Source organism: Poromitra crassiceps (genome assembly GCF_964638095.1).
Source record: "Poromitra crassiceps genome assembly, chromosome: 18".
NCBI classification, from domain to species: domain Eukaryota; kingdom Metazoa; phylum Chordata; class Actinopteri; order Beryciformes; family Melamphaidae; genus Poromitra; species Poromitra crassiceps.
Genome location: NC_139636.1, coordinates 11165297 through 11187380, shown reverse-complemented (window position 1 = coordinate 11187380; position 22084 = coordinate 11165297). Strand labels below are relative to the sequence as shown.

Here is a 22084-nt window from a genome sequence, read left to right as displayed (position 1 = left end):
AGCTGGTGAGGACATTAAGCTCCAGCCTGGACTGAGCGGTGCAACAAGCCACAGGCTAACATACTCGTAAAATGTGCATTGATGTGATTGTTGGAAGAATTCTACATACCTTTAGTTTAGATTGTTCTCTGTGGATAATGGCCTTAACTCAGTCATGCCGTCTGTTGATCTGACTAATGTGAATGTTGAAGGGCCTTTTTCACAGCTGCCATTTGTGTCTAAAAGGCAGGGTATCATTCACAGGTGCAACCCACTCACTAATTAGGGCCCTAGCACTGGAACACCTAAATGGACTGGAAGAAAACCTAATTCATGTTTTGGTGCACTACCTGTGCTGCTGTGAAAAAGGCCTATAGATACAGTCGGTCTGTGTGGGAACGCCCACAAAACGTTATACTGGCACACGAGTGGGGTAAAAAAAAACATATCTCAATGGGGTGACTCACCAAAGGACGGTGCTGCGGCTCTACACTACAGGATTGGGGATTCTAGAGCAAGTACATAGATGTCTGTTCAGATGTGTTTACTGCGGTGGTTGAATCCCCGATCCTGTCTGCCTGGGCTGGGCTAGCAGCTAAATGCTAACTATGCTGAATGGGGGATTTACCCCACCCTGGCCTGACCACGCCCCCAGCCAGCTACCCCAGCGTTTATGACGAGACATTGACTGTATCTATTGATTTGTACATCAAGATATTGTTACACGTATGATTTGACGTGTTAAGGCAGGGACCAAGGCAATACTGTTGACATGATCTGACATGCTGCCCTGATGGATGATAAAACACCTAGCTGTGCAATAAATGAAAGCAAATGTTGACGTCCACCTCAACTGTGCTGTTTCAGTCTACCTCTTCTCAAACTTTTTTGGCTTCAGTAGGCTATCCCTTTTCCCTGATTTCTGAATCCTACCCCCTTTACCTGCTTACATTTTGTTTAGAAAAGTGCAACAGAAAACTATAGCATATGATGCAACGGATGAATGATAACCCACCATTTGAAGATATATAACATTACAAAATGAGAAATGGAGTGAAAGTGAATTTCCGTGACATTTCCAGCCCAGGAAGAGAGTTCCCCATTCATTTTCTCCATAGACATTTTGAAAAAACCCTTATATAACGAGTTTTAAGGCTGGAACCAAGCCACTTTACTGATTTATTAGGCGAACAACGCATTTCACAATCGCTTCCTCAGGTTCGCCCAATCAGATTGAGCGAACCTGAGCATGTCAGATTAATATTTATTTATATATATATATATATATATACATACAGTATATATATATATATAGTATATATACAGTATATATATATATTAGCCTCTCCTGAAAATGCAGGTAATCGATCACAGGAAAACCCTGGCTTCGTTCTGGCTTCTCCAGCTCAAACAAATTTCAATACACTCGTGAACCGTCAAAACGATCCTCCAGAAACCTGTGCGTGACATTTACTACGTCCATCTTTTTTTCTTTCTTCTTACAGTCTATGGTGTGACACGTAAGGTGTTGAATGTGAACAGGAAACACTATTTCAGGTTGCCAGGTATTAAACTGAATTTAATGCAATTTAAGACAAATGAACAACATAACTCTTCACTCCAGTGTGAATAACAGTGGATCAGACAAATAGCCAACACAAAAATACTGTAGAACCAGAGTAGAATACAACGGAATGCACTATATGACTATATTCTCTTTTGGTGTCATAGGGACTAGTCCCTGCTTTGTTTCACTAACTGCTATGTTGAACTAAATACAGTAGTCTCTGACCTCTGGTGTTTTACGTCAGCATATACAGTTACAGTATATATTGTAATCTGCAGTATATACGGTACATACATGTATATGTATATGGTCATTCAAGGACATGTGTATATATTGTATTGTAGAATGGTACTGTAGTATGAGGTGTGTGGAGGGCAGGTTATATTAGTATAAACTACATTACACTAAACACTACAGACACGGGTTCTAGTAGTGAACCAGGAAATACAGCAGATGCAGTAATGTGCACTGGTGTGTGTGTGTGTGTTCTTTTTGGTGTTTTCGTAGTAGAAAGCGTTCAGTCAGTCTCTGTCTGTTGGTCTGTCTAACTGTCTGTCAGTGGAAGACTGTCGGTCTGCCTGTCTTTCAGTCTGCCTGTCTGTCTGTCAGTCTGCCTGTCTGTCTGTCTGTCAGTGTGTCAGTCAGTGGAAGACTGTCTGTCTCCATCGTTTGTCAGGCAGAAAAGGCCACAGACAGTCTGTGATGGCGGATTTGAAGAGACGAGGCTCCACACTGAGACCCAGCAGCTCCAGCCGGGAACACATCAGCTGACTGTCGACCGGGCGAGCCGCTGAGCTGCAGGGCTGCTCCGTTAACTAGAGGAGAGGAGGAGATGAAAGGAAGGGAGGAGAGGAAAGGAAGGGAGGAGGAGAGGAAAGGAGGGGAGAGGAGAGAGGTGTTTAGTACGGTGGCTGAGAGGTGTCGAACAAACTGCATATCCAAAATGCTTTGCAAATTTGAAAAACCCAAGTTCATTAACATAAAACACAAATACACAAGCCAAAAATGTGCATTTTGCATTTGTGTTGTGACTTTTTGTATTTGTGTTGTGGCTTTTTGTATTTGTTGCTTTTGTATTTGTGTGACTGCTGAACTCTAGTGTGGGAATTCTGGTGAGTTATTTCTACATTGACCACATAGCTGGTCGGTAATGCATAGTCGGGTAATGTACAATACAGTACATTCATATGCATTCATTATGTAGTTAGGAGGAGTATCAGTATTTACAGGTATGAGGTGCGAGGAGGGCAGATTGAAGGCCTGAGCGATTGCGACAGCCATTTCATATTTGGTCATCCGTTCTTTTGCAGAGTAATGGAAGATTCCACGGATGGACTGATCCTGGAAGAGAGAAGGAAAGGGAGAGAAAGGCAGACAGAAACAACAGAATTAAGAAAAATATGTCAAAGTACAAGCAGCACTGAACATCATGTAGGGCTGGGCGATAATTCAATATGATCATTTATCGTCTTTCAGACAGAATCATATCGCAATGATATTTTAATATCGTGACACATTTCTGCTCTCTAAATTGATGATGACAAAGGAAATGTTACTTAAAAACTCATAAAATGAGGGATGCTAGGAATATTATTTGAAAATGTCAGTTTTGTTTGACATCACACCTAACATTACCATTCAGGTCAATGAGATGAACACTCATTTGATTATGTAACATGATTTTGCATATCGTGATATATATTGAGGTCGAGAAGAATCCTTATGATTACCATGACTTTGATTTCAACCACATCGTCAGGCCTAACATCATGGTAGATAACTATATAAGCTTTAAGACATTAACATCAAATTGTGTGTGGATTGGAAAATCCTTCCTGGAAAGGGAAGGTTTCCAGCCAAGAGCTTAATGCTCCCTTGACAGACAGACAGACATACCTGTATCCCTCTCTCGGCTAGCTGGCGGCAGGCAGGCAGACACACACACACACACACACACACACACACACACACACACACACACACACACACACAGACAGACAGACAGACAGACAGACAGACAGACAGACACAGAGACAGACAGACAGACACAGAGACAGACAGACAGAGACAGACAGACAGACAGACAGACATACAGACAGACAGACAGACAGACAGACAGACACACACACACACACACACACACACACACACACACAGGCAGACAGAGAGACAGACAGACAAACAGACACACACAGAAACACAGACAGACAGACAGACAGGTACCTGTATCCCTCTCTCGGCTAGCTTGCGGCAGACAGAGAGACAGACAGACAGACACACAGAGAGACAGACAGACATACAGACAGACACAGACAGACACACACACACACACACACACACACACACACACACACAGACACATACACAGACAGACAGGTACCTGTATCCCTCTCTCCGCTAGCTTGCGGCAGACAGAGAGACAGACAGACAGACACACAGACAGGCACAGACAGACAGACACATACACAGACAGACAGGTACCTGTATCCCTCTCTCGGCTAGCTTGCGGCAGACTGTAGCGACATCTCGGACGTCGGTGGGGAATCTGTGCAGACAGTGGTCCAGAGTGCAGCTCTCTGTCGCCCCCTCCTGGACTTGAGGCCACAGCGCCGTCACTGCACTCTCCGACACAGTCTCCACTTCACCGTACAGCACAGGCACACGCAGTATGACCGCTCCTACAGTGTGTACACAACACACACACACAAAATGTTTCTCTAGAATTTCCAAACTCATTGGAAAGACCTATTAATCTTTATTTATGGAATGGTACTAAGGTTTGAATGTGCAAAAGAGACAGATGGAACTGTTTACTTCTTCTTCTTCTCTTCTGATTGCATCACCTCCCAATTCATCCCTCCCTAAACATTTTCATCTAGTTTTTATTCGTTGACGAAAATGTCAATAGATTCCCTCAGTTTTTGTCATCACAACTTTGTTTTTTATTTAGCTAACGTCTAGTTTTCATCAGTGAAAATAGGTACGGTAGTTGACGAACATTTTTCGTCATAGTTTCCGTTGACGAAATTAACACTGGAATGAATGCCTGAACACAGACTAAGGTTAGTTGGACAGGGTGGCAGCACGTGACTGAACACAACAGTTTGTTTGTTTGTTTGTTTTAAGTAGAGAATTCATGAACACACGCATTGGGGAACATATTAACTGAATTAACATGAATTAGTTGAATTAATTGACATGAGCAAGATGAAGTTGGTTAAAGTTGTCTGTAGTGGGAGCTCCAGGTTCACTTGCTGGCTGCTTCTGCATCCAAATTATGTATTTTATGTCATTTGGATATGGAAGCAGCTAGGGGTGCCTTCAAGGATGCTCAGACAGACAGACATACAGACAGACAGACAGCTGGGGGTGGCTGTGGCTCAGGAGGTAGAGTGGGATGACCACTGATCGCTTTGGATAAAAGAGATTGGTGGTTCGATCCCCGGCTCCTCCGCTCTGCATGTCGAAGTGTCCGTAGCAGCTTGCCACCATTGGTGTGTGAATGGGTGAATGTAGGCACATTGTAAAGCGCTTTGGATAAAAGCGCTATATAAATGCAGTCCATTTACCATTTCACCATTTACAGCTACTTGGCCAGACAGACAGACAGACAGACAGACAGGTAGGTAGACAGACAGACAGACAGGTAGGTAGACAGACAGACAGACAGACAGACAGACAGACAGACAGGTAGGTAGACAGACAGACAGACAGACAGACAGGTAGGTAGACAGACAGACAGACAGACAGACAGGTAGGTAGACAGACAGACAGACAGACAGACAGGTAGGTAGACAGACAGACAGACAGGTAGGTAGACAGACAGACAGACAGACAGACAGACAGACAGACAGGTAGGTAGACAGACAGACAGACAGACAGGTAGGTAGACAGACAGACAGACAGACAGACAGACAGGTAGGTAGGTAGACAGACAGACAGACAGGTACCTGGGCAGTGGCGTAGTGTCTCTCTCTCTCCCTCCAGTTTGCTGCGGCCGTACAGGTTCAGAGGGTTTGGAGAGTCGTCTTCTCCGTACGGAGGATTCCTCCCATCAAACACATAGTCTGTACTGATGTAGAGGAAACACACCCCTAACACAGCTACACACACACACACACACACACACACACACACACACACACACACACACACACACACACACACACACACCAAACACATAGTCAGTACTGATGTGGAGGAGATACACACCTAACAAGCTACACACACACACACACACACACACACACACACACACACGCACAGACAGTACAGATGTAGAGGAGATACACACCTAACACAGCTACACATACAATACACACACACGCACGTACGCACACACAGACAGTACAGATGTAGAGGAGATACACACCTAACACAGCTACACATACAACACACACACACACACACACACACAGAGAGAGACAGCAAGATAGAGACACACACACACACAGCGAGAGACCGAGAGAGAGAGACAGACAGATGGAGAGAGAGAGACAGTGAGACAGCGAGAGAGAGAGCATGACTAACCTGCCTCCTTAGCCAGCGTGGCTGTGGCGTGCACCATGACTAACCTGCCTCCTTAGCCAGCGTGGCTGTGGCGTGCACCATGACTAACCTGCCTCCTTAGCCAGCGTGGCTGTGGCGTGCACCATGACTAACCTGCCTCCCTAGCCAGCGTGGCTGTGGCGTGCACCATGACTAACCTGCCTCCTTAGCCAGCGTGGCTGTGGCGTGCACCATGACTAACCTGCCTCCTTAGCCAGCGTGGCTGTGGCGTGCACCATGACTAACCTGCCTCCTTAGCCAGCGTGGCTGTGGCGTGCACCATGACTAACCTGCCTCCTTAGCCAGCGTGGCTGTGGCGTGCACCATGACTAACCTGCCTCCTTAGCCAGCGTGGCTGTGGCGTGCACCATGACTAACCTGCCTCCTTAGCCAGCGTGGCTGTGGCGTGCACCATGACTAACCTGCCTCCTTAGCCAGCGTGGCTGTGGCGTGCACCATGACTAACCTGCCTCCTTAGCCAGCGTGGCTGTGGCGTGCACCATGACTAACCTGCCTCCTTAGCCAGCGTGGCTGTGGCGTGCACCATGACTAACCTGCCTCCTTAGCCAGCGTGGCTGTGGCGTGCACCATGACTAACCTGCCTCCTTAGCCAGCGTGGCTGTGGCGTGCACCATGACTAACCTGCCTCCTTAGCCAGCGTGGCTGTGGCGTGCACCATGACTAACCTGCCTCCTTAGCCAGCGTGGCTGTGGCGTGCACCATGACTAACCTGCCTCCTTAGCCAGCGTGGCTGTGGCGTGCACCATGACTAACCTGCCTCCTTAGCCAGCGTGGCTGTGGCGTGCACCATGACTAACCTGCCTCCTTAGCCAGCGTGGCTGTGGCGTGCACCATGACTAACCTGCCTCCTTAGCCAGCGTGGCTGTGGCGTGCACCATGACTAACCTGCGGCGTGCACCATGACTAACCTGCCTCCTTAGCCAGCGTGGCTGTGGCGTGCACGTTGAGATTGACAGCTGCCTCTCTGTGTCGCTCGACCACATCAGGCCTCCTCTCTGCTGCACAATGGATGATCACATTAGGCTGAAAGAGAGACACAGAGAGAGAGAGAGAGAGACAGAGAGAGAGAGAGAGAGAGAGAGACACAGACAGAGAGAGAGAGAGAGAGAGAGAGACACAGAGAGAGAGAGAGAGAGAGACACAGAGACAGAGAGAGAGAGAGAGAGATATGAAAAATACAAATTAATGCTCTTTAACAATCCCAGCTCCCAAATTCCCAAGTTCAAAGATACCAAGACAGGTATCGTGACATCCCTAGTAGTGAGACCATTTTTCACACTCTATAAAATGACCTATTGTGTGACCTCTAGGATAATCAAAGCCTCATGAAACTTTAAAACCACCAACTAGAGACCTAGACCATTCTGAAAAGAGCATCGCCAGTTTAACTTATATAAGCATATACATACCTGTAAGCTGTAATTCAAGATAAGTCTGCCATTTTATTTAATTCAAGCAAATTCTGCCTTTTTATTTCATATTTCATACCGTTCAATTTAGATTCTTGAAACCTGATGAGCATCACCAGTTTAAACTTGTTTAAAAAGCATAGGCCTTAAAACATTTAAAATTTGGTCGCAACTTATGCTGCCTACACACTAGAGGATTTTCGAAAATCTTAACCGATTTTAAAAACATGAGAGACCACAGACATAAGGACAATTTCATCAGATTTTAACATTAAAATCGCCTGAACGCACACACTAGACGATTCGGCCAGACTGCGAGACCACACACCAGCCGTTTGAAGTACAGACTCAAAGCGATTCCAGCAACTAGACTGTAGGCTGTTTATATCCCACAAAACCGCAATTTTCCCCCACAGACAACAGCAGATAGCTCTCTAAACATGCACCGAGCGGCGGGTCCACTTCAAGCAGGCAGACACCCTCGCAAAATGAGCTAAAACAACGTCCTGAGAGCTCATATTACAGCATATCCGCTCGCTTGAAGCAAACAAACCGCTCCGCTCGGCACATGTTTGGAGAGCCCTCCGCCGCTGTCCACCCTGTTTTAAGCTGCTGTGAGGATGCTGGGGAGAGGAGCTACATGGCTCTGCTGTTGCTCGTTTGTGAGCGCTGCATTAACATCCGGGTATGACACGTCGACGCATCCCGTTCTGCTCGCTCTCATTGGCTATTGAGGGTTCCGTCGGGAGACAGCCATCGTAAATATCAAACATGTTTGATATGCCCGATTCGAGATCGGGCAGGCTCCGATTCAATCAATAATTTATTGACACCAGACACTTGACAATTATTTTGACAAAAAATCGGTTGAGACTAGCCTCGAATCGGGCCACGCCCCCCCCGAGGGGAATCGGGCATTAAATCGGGCCTTTTATCCTCTAGTGTGTGGGAGGCATTAGTCAATTAATGCTTTTGTCTGTGGTCTCTCATGTTTTTAAAATCGGTTAAGATTTGAAAATCCTCTAGTGTGTAGGCAGCATAAGGAAAAATATGGGTCATGAGGCTAGACCAGTTGAGAACCAGTGCGTTAGCCACCCACCTTGTAGTCCTACACCAGGTGTATTAGACCACATTAATGGCCTTGTTGAATACTCCTTGATTCTGATTGGTCAATCACGGCATTCCGCTGCTAGTTATATCAGACCAGAGGTCATGTCCAGTCATATCAATCCACTAGGGGTGTCACAATATATCGTCCCACGAAATTTCGCGATAGTAAAACGTCACGATATGTATCGTTGAGATGAAATCTCATATCGCAAAAAAAAAGAAAAAACTTTTTTTTTTTTTTTTTTTTTTTTTTTTTTAAATAGACTAAGAAACGTCTTTGTTTGTTGAAGTTCAATGTGTGGAAAGTAGTTCAGTTGAACAAGTCTCTGAAGAGACACATGAGAAGTTATACAGGAGAGAAACCATTCAATTGAGTTTCTGGCAAAACTGTTTACTTGACAGGAAAAACTGAAGATGCATAAAAAATAGATTAAGAAAAGTCTTGTTGTTTGAGTTTGAAGAAAAACTGAAGATGCATAATGAGAATTTATACTGCTGAGAAACCTTTTATTCAAAGTAAATCTAAGTGACGGTGTAACTCATTCTATTTCAAGATAAGCCTTATCTCCAATCTCATGTTTTTTCTAGTTGTTATTGTAATAACAATTTCCCACAACAGCATGTTTTGTATTTGTGCATTTCAAATAAAATACTACTTTTCCAGTCATATATTGTCATTATTCAAGTTTAAAAAAATATTGTTAAAATCGTATCGTATCGTATCGTTATCGTGAACCCAGTATCGTGATACGTATCGTATCGTGAACTGAGTGTATCGTGACACCCCTACAATCCACAGAAAGAAAGTCAGGTAAATTTAACAATGTCAGCTGAGCTCATTTGCGACACCCTGTGGGAAAAAAAACGTCAGCTAGCCTGAGTAGCCTCTCTCTTCATTAGAAACATTTCAGACAAATCCAGGTATGTTGTTGTATCTACCCGGCTGGTGTGTTAGCAGCATTGCCCACGCTAACACTAGTTAGCAGGTGTAACGTTAGCTTAACTGTTAACGATAAGACCCACCTTGTAGTCATGCACTAGCGCCTTGACGGCGTCCTCGTCGGTGAGGTCACAGCGCAGGAGGCATGGCCTGGCTCGGCGGTACCCGGTACCCAGAATGGACCAGCCGCTCCTCTGGAACTCTTTGTAGACCGCCCGGCCCAGGAGCCCCGTCGCCCCGGTAACCAGGACCTTACCACTGGGCATACACACATCCTCCTGAGACTGACACACACAAACACACACACAAACACAAACACACACACACACACACACACACACACACACACACACACACCAAACACAGTCACATTGTGAAACACATATTGTATCACGTAGACTCTATGTGATACAATGTGTGTTTCACAATGTAGTGTCGCCTTGCAAAGGTATTCAGCGCACAAGTGTGATGTAAAACAGAAAGAAAAGAATTACACAATAAAATAAACAAGACAACTTAGGTCAATAATTTAAGTCAATTCTGACCCTTGCTTAAGCACGTTTCGGGGGACAAGTGTCCACACCAGCTGCAGGTGTCGGTGCAGATCTAGCTCGCCTTCAGAAATAGCTCGGGTAGGCATTTGATTGGCTGTACGTCGGTCGGGCACGTGGTGGGATTGACGTGGGCAAAATGGCCGACCGCTTTAGATTAGCTAACAAGCTAACACTAAGCTACTGATGTTATCAGACATGATAGACATTAAAAATATGAATCAGAGTTAGGGTTTGGGTTAGGATTAGACCCATGGGTTACTTAGACCCCATTGTGGACCCCGAGCCGAGCACTTCTGGTAGGGCGAGCCGAATCCAATCCGTACCTACACAGGCAATTACCCCGTTATCAATCACAGTCCAACTGGGATATTCCACATGCGGATCCGTCCCAAACCAACCATAAATGGTCAATGCTAATTACCACATGATGCATATAAATGAGCCTGATTCTAAATTGAACAGGGAAAGTGCATGCAGGTGTGCACGCAGTCACTGGATAGGTTAGTCGTTCTTTTAGTTCATCCTTAGTAGGGAAGGGATCATACGCAGTTTGATCAATGAGACTCCAGGATCTTTGGGGGCCGATCAACGATCGCTGGAAGCAATATCGGCTGATACCGGTCAGCCAGGGGCAGCAGGGCTGGAGGAGGCACTTAGGCCTTATCGGAGACTGACAGACGTATCACAACAGACAATGGGGCAAACATCGTCAAGGCTGTTTCACTTAAAGGTTGGACTGGCCTGCAGTGTTTCTGCCATTTGTAAGTTAAAGTGTAACTGCACCCAAACCCAAATATTAGGTGAAGGCTGACACCTACAGTAGTGGTGAAAAATAGACTACTGAACTGGCCTTCTCTTATTGGCTGGTCTCTTTCCTCTGTGGTGTCACCACCTATTGTACCCTATAGAGGGTGACATCACAGGGGAAGGCCAGAGATATGATCAACCAAACAAAAGATTTCAAACTTTTGTTTTTGAAGGGTTTATTGTTATATTTATTTTATCTTACAGTTGAGTCAAGTCGTTAAATGTGCCAGGGCCTTTGTGATCCACTTGTTAGATATTTGATATTTGCTGCCAAAGAATGTGATGTGATAGTAGTCACAGCTTTTAGTTTTATTGCTACAGTCAGACTATAACAGACATTGGCTGGCTTATAAACACTCTGAGTATAACCAACACTGCCTGGCTGTGTAACCATGGAAACGCTACAGTCAGACTATAACAGTTAGACTGATGTCATCAGTGGTTTATGACATCACTGATGATGTCACAGTGGCATTTATGACATAACTGATGATGTCATCAGTGGGACTGACAGAGCCCTAGCTCCCATTTATATACTGACAACAGAAACACTACAGTATAACCAACACACTGCCTGGCTTATAGAAACACTACAGTATAACCAACACACTGCCTGGCTTATAGAAACACTACAGCATAACCAACACACTGCGTGGCTTATAGTAGAAGCACTACAGTGAGTATAACCAACAGTGCCTGCCTGTGGTAAATTATACATTTTCTTTCGTTTTCTAGCGTTAAGTTCTAACCGTTCTAACGTTACCTCCAGCAGCTGCACGTGGCCTGGGCTGAAGTCAATCCTCAGCTGCTTGTCCAAACGGTTCATATCTCCTCTGTTAACACAGCTACCTAAACCTTTTCTATGAATGTTTCACTAACGCTTCTTTCCTTCCTCCTGTCAAACTACTGTTTTTCTCTCCACACCCCACTTCCGCACTCACGTCATCAGCTGTTGCCTGCCGCGTTGAGAAGCGTCGCGGTGAGCACGCGCGCGCGCACGCACGCACACGCACAAATTAGCTGCTAGCTAACCGTTAGACAGACAGCAGATATTTAACGTTACATGCTGTAAGTTACATCATGAGAGAATCCAAGCTATATCTTTCATCTCTTGTGTCACCTCGCAGTCTGCGTGTTCAAAGCCAGGCATCTTCTGTCTGGAGACGGCCGAGCTGAGAGAAGAGGAGAGAAACCAGACTCCCCTCCGTCAAGCTACAAGCTACCCACAATGACAAACACTGCTTCCGGTCAGGACCTTCAAAAAATTAAAGCATTGCAGATAAACATCCGTTTGCCATGTTTCTTGATGGATAATAAAACCTAACAATGTGACAAAACAAGCAGCATTGGTAGATCTACACCTCCATGGTCGAGTCCATCCTCACCTCCATCACCGTCTGGTATGCTGCCCTCAAGGGCTCGCATGCGCCACACTGAAAAGGTGGTCGGATGTAGCCTGCCATCCCTTCAGGACCTACACACTGCCAGGATGCTAAAGTGGTCTTGGAAAATCATGGCCGACCCTCCCACCCAGGTTGTATGAAATGGGTGTACACACACACACATAGGCTACTGCAAAATCTGGGCTGGAATCGTATATTGCTCCATTCAGACAGTCACAGTGCCCTACTACAGCTTTCATTCAACGCTTCTAATCCCCCCCCCCCCACACACACAAAAACAACCCCACACAGGACAGAAAATACAGCCGTTTTTACTTGATAGAAGACAGCCCCATCATCCATTTTGCAAAAATAATTCTATTTTACACAAGAAACTGCTTAGTCTGAAAGTTTCAATTTCACAGACTCTCCAAGAACAAGTTCCAAACTATCAGATAGAGACAGAGAGCGAGAGGAAGAGATTGACAGAGAGAGAGAGAGACAGAGTAAGAAAGGGTTAGGCAAACACATTCTGAGACAAAAACCAATACAAACAGGAAAGCATCAAACTGAAGTGGATTCGTAAGAGATCACATATTTAAACAGAGAGAAGGTTGTGTAGGGAAAAACACCATCACAGAGGCATGCAGTGTACTGTATGTATGTAGGACTTTCTCTTTATACCGGTATATTATTCACAGGGAAATGTAGATTCACAGCAACAGTCCAGGTAGCCTAGAAAAATATAAACAAATGCAAGCAAACAAATTGGTAAACTAAAGTTTTGTCTTTATACTATGACACAATAACAGACATGTGAACTGTAGGCTAAAAACACTAGGAGAACAGAGATCCCTTGCTTTCTCTTGATGTCACAGGCCCCATTCCAGGCCATTTTTAAGGTGGCCTCAAATGTCCTTCCATTTTGTTGAGGGGCAAAAATGGTGCAACTTGAAAGCACAGCCATACAGTTTTGTGTCCCATACTGACAGTAGTCAGTTCCACACAGAATTGCTCCATACGTTGAAGTGATTGATGCGTTGACATTTTCAGCTGAAGTACATAAGTTTCACAAAAATAAGCATTTTTTTTCTGTTAAATACCAGTACAGAAATTGTTGCCGTAGCTACAGACATTTTTTCCCGACATTCTGACAAGAGGCTACACAGTGCTGAAAATTGTCTGTAATTCACTGACTTGGTTCAGTTGATTGCAAAACACAAACCGTTTCAATCAATACTCTGGAAAACTCAGTGTTAACTAGAATCTCTACCTACTGCATATGTAGGCACATACAGCTAGCTATGTACATCATTGGAATAAAGAGAGGCATAATTTAGATACAGATAAACAAGACGTGAAAGTTGTGGACAGTGAAAAAGAAAAGTGTTATAAACTTTAGGGGCCTTGTCTTACATGTCTTAGTGCAAGGGCAAATCTTTGCTAGCTTCTAGCACTCAAAATCTTCCCTTTGTTCTTTTAATTACTACTACTAGCTACTGTCGCTGAAACACACCCTTTGATGTACTGACCCAGTGGTAATTAAAAGAAAAAAAAGGAGATGAGTGCTAGAAACTAGCAAAGATTTGCCCTTGCACAAGACTTGGGCACAAGATATGGCCCTAGGATAATTTTCCACAAGTACAAAAGTAAAATGAAACTAAACTTGAACTGACCAGCACTAATTATTTTCCAGCACATAGAGCAGAGCTTCACTCACTCTTGATTCCAACAGGGACAATTTCGGTCATTACCCAAACCAAGATTGAGGCGACATACCATGTGAGCCCAAAGCAGATGAAAGCCCAACAATTCTAATGATTTTCTAATGATAAATTACAACAGTCTTCTTCAACAAAAAATATTGATTTTGAACTGAGGCGGTTAGATCCGGTGGGCTTGGGGCAACACTTCTCCAGAGTCCTTTGATGGAAATCCCATTCAATTCTATTGAGGTATTTTTCTATTGGTTAGTCACACTAGGGGTTGCACGACTTCTGATTTTTTCAAGTCGACCTTTCTATCAATAAAGTCGACGTGACGTCAACCAATCGTCACGTGGTGCAGTGTCTGTAGTCTCGGTCACTGAGTTGATGACAACAATCATAATGGCTTGGGAAAACTCTCAGAGGAGACTTATACTGCTAAGTAACAGTTTGATGTCTGGGGGCTGTGATACCTGTTGGAGGCGCACACAATGCCAATTAGTCAGGCCTTGCTCACAGAGTTGGCATGCAGCAGCCTCTCCTCTCTCTCCCGCCCCCCCCCAGAGGGTTTTTATAGTCCACTTCCCTGGCTGATTCCAACTCCGCTTGGCTGTGCTCCTCCACTCAGTTGTGCTCCGTCCATCGCTAACGAACTGAGCTCTCCATGGTGCTGAACCTGTGTTGACTCATTTAGTCGGCCTCCAATAGACCCTTTTCACGGGGGCCATTTTGTGTCGAAAAGGGAGAATAAAGACAGGTGCAAGCAAAACACTAATGAGGGTTTCCAAATTCCAATCATGGAAGTTGGAAACCCTCATTAGTGTTTTACTTGCACCTGTGTTTACCCTGCCTTTTCGACACAAAATGGCCCCCGTGAGAAGGGTCTATTACCTAATTCAAAAATCCGGCTCCGTTAGGTCACCTGCAGGGGGTGCTCTCTACACTTCCTGAAAGATTCAGTGCGATCACAGGTAAAATGGCATAGCTGTGGCCCAACACATTTTCTGCTCAGAAACCCCCTACTCCTCCCGGCTCTGCAGCTCCCGTACGTATTTCCTCCTCTGCTCCTTTGGGATGTCAGGTCTCAAAGGATCATCTCAGCTGATGTAGTAAACAATGGCTCTGCTCGCACGACGAAAGTACTCCGATAGCGAGAAAAAGTCAAAAGAATGCGCCACGCCACGTTGTTCTAAGCCAAATAACGTAGCATACTACTTAATACTACTTATTAACCATAGATCTAGACAAATCAAGTAAATCAATATAGAAAAGAGTGAAAAAGACACACGATGAGAAGAGCAGCTCTGACTGGCTGCTGCTGCCCAGGACGGTGCAAGTCTCAAACCACCTGACTATTCGACGTCTCCCAGTGGCAGAGATGCTCACAAGTCATTTTTGTCAAGTCTCGAGTCTTTGAGGGGCAAGTCCAAGTCAAGTCTTTGAGGGGCAAGTCCAAGTCAAGTCTCAAGTCTTTGAGGGGCAACTCCAAGTCAAGTCTCAAGTCTTTGAGGGGCAAGTCCAAGTCAAGTCTCAAGTCTTTGGGCAAGTCCAAAGACGGATGATGAGCATTCTATTTGTATCTGCTGGCTGCTGCATGCCATCTGGTCTGCTTAGAACACTGCATAGCTAAAACTAAGGAATTGAAAGCATGTACTGTATTATCCTCACTCCTTTATTAGCATACACTATCAGCATTGATCAGTTGACATTATTATTAGCAGACATTTCCTTAAAATGCACAAAGAAGAAGAAGAAAGATTGTTCACGAGTCCAAAATCTCGGGTCTGAGTTGAGTCTCAAATCTTTTGAGGACGAGTCTCAAGTCAAATCTCAGGTCACCGTGTGTGCGAGCGACTCGAGTCCAAGTCGCAAGTCCAAGTCCCCATTTCTGCCCGGTAGGCGTTGACTTGTGGTAGTAATGTCGACTAATTCATCGACTAGTCTCTGCAACCCCTATTACACCCCCCCCACCCACACACACACACACACACACACACACACACACACACACACTATCAGTCCGCCTTGTCCTTCTTCTTGGGTGTGACTTTGCTGGCTACCGCTGAGCCCATTGCCCCCACGCCTCCTGTTACCACAGAGACGCCTCCTGTTACCACGGAAACGCTCCCTTTGACCAATCCTACACCGGCTGAGGGCACGCTGGTCACGGCCCAGGCCACGCCCCCCAGCGTCGCCCCGACAACGCTGCGTGTCATGCTGAACAGGCCACCGCCCATTCTCCACATAACTCCGCCCTCTGGCCTGGGGTGGTCCTTATCTGAGTCTGAAGGGAGAGAGAGAGAGAGAGAGAGAGAGAGGAGAGAGAAAGAGAGAGAGAGAGAGAGAGAGAGAGAGAGAGAGAGAGAGAGAGAGAGAGAGAGAGAGAATAGTGTCACTGATAACAGAGTACCGCAGAGGGTATTTTTGTAGGCTTACCCTGCGCTGCTGGTTCATAGGGGGAAAAGGCAATGGTATTTTTGTACGGTTTAATGCATGAAATAAGGTTTGTGGTTAACAAAAGTTTATGAAACAGCAAAGTTTGTGTTCAGCAAAATAATCTTCACAAACGAGGACCACTTTTATGATCTTTGAATTACAACGTCCGGTGTTCTGGCAAAAAGTGACAAACAAGTAATTAAGGTTAGCTGCTAAAAAGTGATCGCCAAAGTAATTGTCTGCCAAAAAGTGATTAACATAACTAACGTTATGGGAAACGACATTTGAGTGAAGTAGCCTAGTAAACCAGTGCAAAGTTTTGAATGAGTAGTTTCAATGGGGCTGCGTTATGGAAGCGTGCGTCCGTCTCGTTTGCGGGTTCAAGTGCGAGTACCTGAACGGTAGAAACGTTACTTGAATAGTAACGTTATGAATGAGTACTCTCGCCCGTCCCTATTCCTCCTTACCCTGTGGGGGCTCCTCTCTGAGGTAGGGGGGAACCTCCTCCTGCTCCCCCTCCTCCTCCTGTTTGTGGTTGTGGGAGTCGACAGGAGACAAACTGCTCTCCTCCCCCACCTCCTGCTCTGAAGTGGGCACCTGAAGGAAAATTACAGACTGCAATGAATGAGAAGGGCTTCTTCAGCATCCTCATGGCACAGACCTAATGTTACAGGCCCAAAATGTAACAACTGACCATAATGTAATAACGGTCTGTAATTAGTGGCCGGGCCAGCGGCCACTAACAGTGCACCTGAACGCAACATGCATGATACCCGCTGAATAAGTGTCCAAATGTTCATGTCATTCTGGCCAATACTCCACTTCTGTTATAGCATTTCAGTCTGGAATATGGAATATCTTTCCATAATCTATGATTTAGCTGCTAAATTGTCAAATACCGCCGTCTGCTCGCTACCCAGGCACTTATATATGTACTTAACCTAACTAACTATCCGGTGTGCACAACATTGTCAGACTAAACTCCGGCTGACACCCCAAAAACCTACAATCCGCTACAGAAAAATGTATATTGTTTGTTTATTAACTGGCCCCTGGCCTCCTATCATTTCACGAAAGTGGCCCCCGGGCAAAGCAAGTTGAGCATCCCTGGTCTAAAGTCTAAAACTTTGAAAATTCATAACAAATCAAGCATACATGCTACGGCTTTGCAACTTTCACCGAAATGTGGGCCCAAGTGAGGAGAAACCTTTGTACACTGCAACCTATGGCCAATTATGAAGTCCAAACTGTCCAACTGCAAAAACTGTCAAACTAATTAAACCCTACGCCTCCCACATTTTTTCTTCAAACGACACCAACCTTCAGCATCTCCATCGTTAGACTGTCCTACACAAAACTTTCAGAGATTTTCGAATTATACAAAATTTAGCCCACAGTGCATCAAAATGTTCTACTGTAAATGGTACTGTAAACAGCTACTGCAAAGTCTTGCTAAATAAAGCTTGATTCTTCACGGAAAAAAGAAAGAAAATATTTTGCTGTCACAGTAGTTGAAGTTTGCAAAATCTCAGAATTGTATCTCAAAAACTGAATTGAATTTATGACAGTATTTTGAATTATGCCCCCGTGTATAGCCTAAAGAGCCATCCTGGGAAAGGAGGGACATGCCCTCGCCATCCTGGGAAAACACACACACACACACACACACACACACACACACACACACACACACACACACACACACACTCATGTTGATGTCATCAGATCAGTGATATCACTTGAGCAATTGTGCATTGTGACATCACTGATGATGTCATCAGTGTTGTGGTGGTAAATCAAATGCTTTACAATTTACCTTTCACCACTTATACAGAGGAAGAAGAAAGCCAAGCAAGCAGGCAAAATGTCCATGTAGTAGAATTACACACAAAAAGACAACAGTATTCACTGTAAACATTGTGATACAATGTTGAAATACAGCATGAGTTTCCTTGGTTGATTAACTTGTTGAGTAGGCCTAAAGACAGGTGTAAAAATCTGCATATGTATTTTCTATGTCAAAAGCAGTTTTTTCACATGATGATTAATCGATAAATTGATCGTTAACATGACTGATGATCGATTAAGGAAATTGATTAAAATGTGCATAGAAAAAGATCAAATGCAATGAAGCCCATACGATAATAAAAATCCAATATCGTAATAAAACCTGAACATAATCACGTTTTTGCCCATAATGTAATAACGTATGACTTTGTTTATTATTTACCTCTTCACAGTATATGTGTTTTTGTCAACTCAAGTGGGGGAGCACCACCTAAAATGCTGCAACTCATATAAATACCAATTAATCAAGTAACATAGGCCTATAGGCCTATTTCTACTCACACTATACTACAGCATTGATGACACACACACACACACACACACACTCACAAACAAACAAACAAAAAGTTGGTACAAAACTATTAATATGATGGAGATGCATTTTTATTTGATGTAGACTGCTGATTCATCACATAATCCATGCACTCATATTTCTTAATTATATACAGCCGTTCCTTTATTATTACACAGGCGTAGATCCTTTTCAATGTTATAAGTGTTTAACCCAAAGGTTGCAAGTGTGTATTCCAATTATTGTCTCGTTTTCTCTCAACCTCATTTCCATACATCATTTGATTTTAGAATGCAATTTTACTTGCATGCATTATTGCTAACTGGTATCATAATCATTGCTGTCAGCCAATAGACTGATCAGATAACAGAAAGCTATATCGAGATGTGTGTATATATAGATATATGCCTATATTATTTATGTTGTGTGTAAGTTTATGTCTTGTTTGTTGTTTAGGCAGCACGTACTTTACAGTAACGTTAATAAATAGAACCAGTGGATTTAGATGTGTGAGTATGTTAATGTTGTTTGACTTTGTTGACACAAAACAGATAGACAGGACCTAATCTGGGAAGCATTTTACTTGAGATAAATCCAACAGCCTCCTTTTGGTGCTATCAGGATAACTTTTTACTTCAGCGTTCGGTCAATTAACGTTACACGCTGTTGTGAATATCATAGTAGGCCCGCTATTATAGGCCTGTTATTATAACACAGCTAATGACTTTCTGCTATCGTCACGACAGACCAAAACAACTCACCTTCATTGTTTTCTCTCTACAATCTCTTCGGTGGCAAATATCCGCAAATTGCCCTCCACTTCTGAGTGACGTTAAAATATATAAGAATACTTAGCGCTTGAAGCAGCAGCTAGTTATTGTCAGGACGCAGCTCTTGATGTCTTTTATCGCTCCGTTTCTGCTGTTTTGCTGTCAAGCTGGGAGCGGAAGTGACGTCGTGGTGTGTTTACTGTGCTTGTAGCTGTAATGGCGGCGCTCCACCACACGGTGTCAACACAGTCACACTGTAGAGTCAAGCAGAGAGTAGTCTCGCAGTGCGATGACGGTGACTTGTGGATCTTTCTCGCATTTTCCCTCACATTCATGATTCTCATCACATTTACCACGTGACAAACTCACTTCTACACATACAGCAATAACAATTAAACTTAAATAATTATATATAATACATTTTATAATTATTTTAACAAAATGTCATATTCATAAATCAAAATGTTGCCAAAACCTTTATTTATAGTATTTGAAAATGAAACCAAACAGTAGCCTACATTAAAACCATAAAAATTAAAATAAATAGGCTAAATAAAGCTTTAAAAAAACATTGATTTGTGTTCTTTGTATAACTAGCGGAATACCCGTCCCTGTGTGACTGGGCATTTAGTCAGATCTTGCTCACAGAGTTGGCATGCAGCCTCTCCTCTCTCTCCCCAGAAGGGTTTAGTGTCCTCTTCAGTGGCTGATTACAACTCAGCTCACCTGTGTGCTGCTCCAGAGTTCACTAGCTGACTCAAACTGCGCTCACCTATGGGCTCCTCTAATCTGGAGCACCTGTGGGCTCCTCCACTCTGGAGCTCTCCATGGTGCTGAATCTGTGTTGAGTCATTTTGGCTACTAATGAGCCATTTTTGCTCATTTACACATCCTTATAATTATCTAATTAAAAAAATGTGGCTCTGTTGGGTCACCCACAGATTCACTTCTTTAAAAATAACAAATTAAATAATAGTAAAATAAAAAATATGTATAATAGAATAATGTATCAACAGTGCAATAGAACAAGAAAGTAAGAAATATGTAAGATATGTAAATAATGTACTATAATTTATACAGCAGTGTGAATACTTATTCTATGCAATAAGTAAGTTGCACTTAGTAAATTGCACATATAGAGCAGTGTTGATGATTGGACATTGCACATTGGATTCTTGCACAAATTGCAGTATTGAATAATTATTGCAAAGTGACGTATTGCAGAAATTGCAGTATTGCACAGTTAAGATGTAGGTCTACACAGTAAAATATGCAGACAGATGAAATAACTCCTAGCTCCCTCACAGCAGACACTCTGAAGGAGGAGTGGGAGAGTTTGATGGCCACAGGCAGCAATGACTTCCTGTCTGTGGTGCATCTGGGTGGAATTGATCTCCTTATCTGGTCAATGTGCATGCTGCAGCTGCACACGTCAATCAAAATCACACATTTGGCTGTGGTTGTTGAATGGGGGTGTGCCTTACAAAATATAGCTGAAATTTATCTAAAATGCAATTTCTGCCAATTTCAGTGTGTTTCAGGCTTTGATTTGGTCACGACATTGCTTCTAAACCCCAAATAACCCCAGGTTACATTAATGATGCGTCAAGTGCATCAGACGATGTATCCATGAATCATTCCAACCTGGCTAGAGAAATAGCATCCAGGAATAGGCTGCATGGCTGAGTGCCGTGAAAAGAGTGTTGACAGCTGCAAGCTCTCGCATGACCTGAAGGTCATCGATGCAATTGAACGAACTGTATTAAGACCGGGTTACAGAACGTGGGTGTTGCCTGTGGCATCCAGACTTTCCTTGGTAGCTTTCTAACAACCCGTCAAGACAGGGACTAAGTCAGCAACACAATCTCCAAAATAATTGTGAAATAGCAACGTTGGTACACAGAACATTGTAGTTCCACAATAACAGCTCTAAAATTGTTGAATCTCAACATCCATTTGCAACCAAATGTACCTTTAATTTGAAAACGTCACGCAAATAAAAAACAACATTGGTTATTTTTAGGCAACTAAAAAGATTAGGATTATGGTTTGGGTTACGGTTAAAAATGGGACACGTCGGGAGTTGAAGCAGCTCTCTTGCGATAAGGAAGTTGAAAGATGAGGAAGCTACTGATGACATCTTCAGTGATGTGAATTTATGACATCACTGATGATGTCACAGTGGTTTATGACATCACTGATGATGATGTCATCAGTGGGACAGACAGACAGAGACACAGAGCCCCAGCTTCCATACTGATGATTATGATAATATATTTTGTTTTGTTTTGTTGTAATAAACAAAAGACAGTATAATGCACTAGTACAGTATGCAGTGCATGCATTGCTGTGCTGGGTGCCCCCCCTGAAAGGGTGAATGTCAGTTAATAATTATAAAACCACAAAAGTGATTACAAAAATGTATAGTTTAGATCCATTTCAAGCTTCGAGAATGACCCAAAACCAAAACCTGCCCTGATTGGGTCTCTGATGCCA

At 43.8% G+C, this 22084-nt stretch overlaps 2 protein-coding genes across 3 annotated transcripts; both read right to left on the bottom strand.

Annotated features, from left to right (window-relative positions):
• Positions 1-1545: 1545 nt before the first annotated feature.
• On the bottom strand, positions 1546-11844 carry mat2b (methionine adenosyltransferase 2 non-catalytic beta subunit methionine). Its single transcript, XM_083655123.1, has 7 exons — positions 11699-11844; positions 9658-9858; positions 7024-7138; positions 5497-5649; positions 4028-4224; positions 2774-2887; positions 1546-2361 (listed from the first exon to the last, which is right to left on the bottom strand). The coding sequence occupies exons 1-7, from the start codon at positions 11759-11761 to the stop codon at positions 2188-2190; spliced, it is 1017 nt and encodes a 338-aa protein (XP_083511249.1). The 5' UTR covers positions 11762-11844; the 3' UTR covers positions 1546-2187.
• A 4192-nt stretch (positions 11845-16036) lies between these two features.
• LOC310792674 (transmembrane protein 263-B-like) lies at positions 16037-19740 on the bottom strand. Of its 2 annotated transcripts, none has more exons than XM_083654394.1 (3): positions 19580-19740; positions 16927-17074; positions 16037-16307 (listed from the first exon to the last, which is right to left on the bottom strand). In XM_083654394.1, exons 1-3 carry the CDS (start codon positions 19583-19585, stop codon positions 16039-16041), a joined length of 423 nt encoding a protein of 140 aa, XP_083510520.1. In that variant the 5' UTR covers positions 19586-19740; the 3' UTR covers positions 16037-16038. The 2 variants fall into 2 exon arrangements, with proteins under 2 accessions (XP_083510520.1, XP_083510521.1); XM_083654395.1 differs by having other exon boundaries at positions 16927-17056.
• Between the last annotated feature and the right edge of the window lie 2344 nt (positions 19741-22084).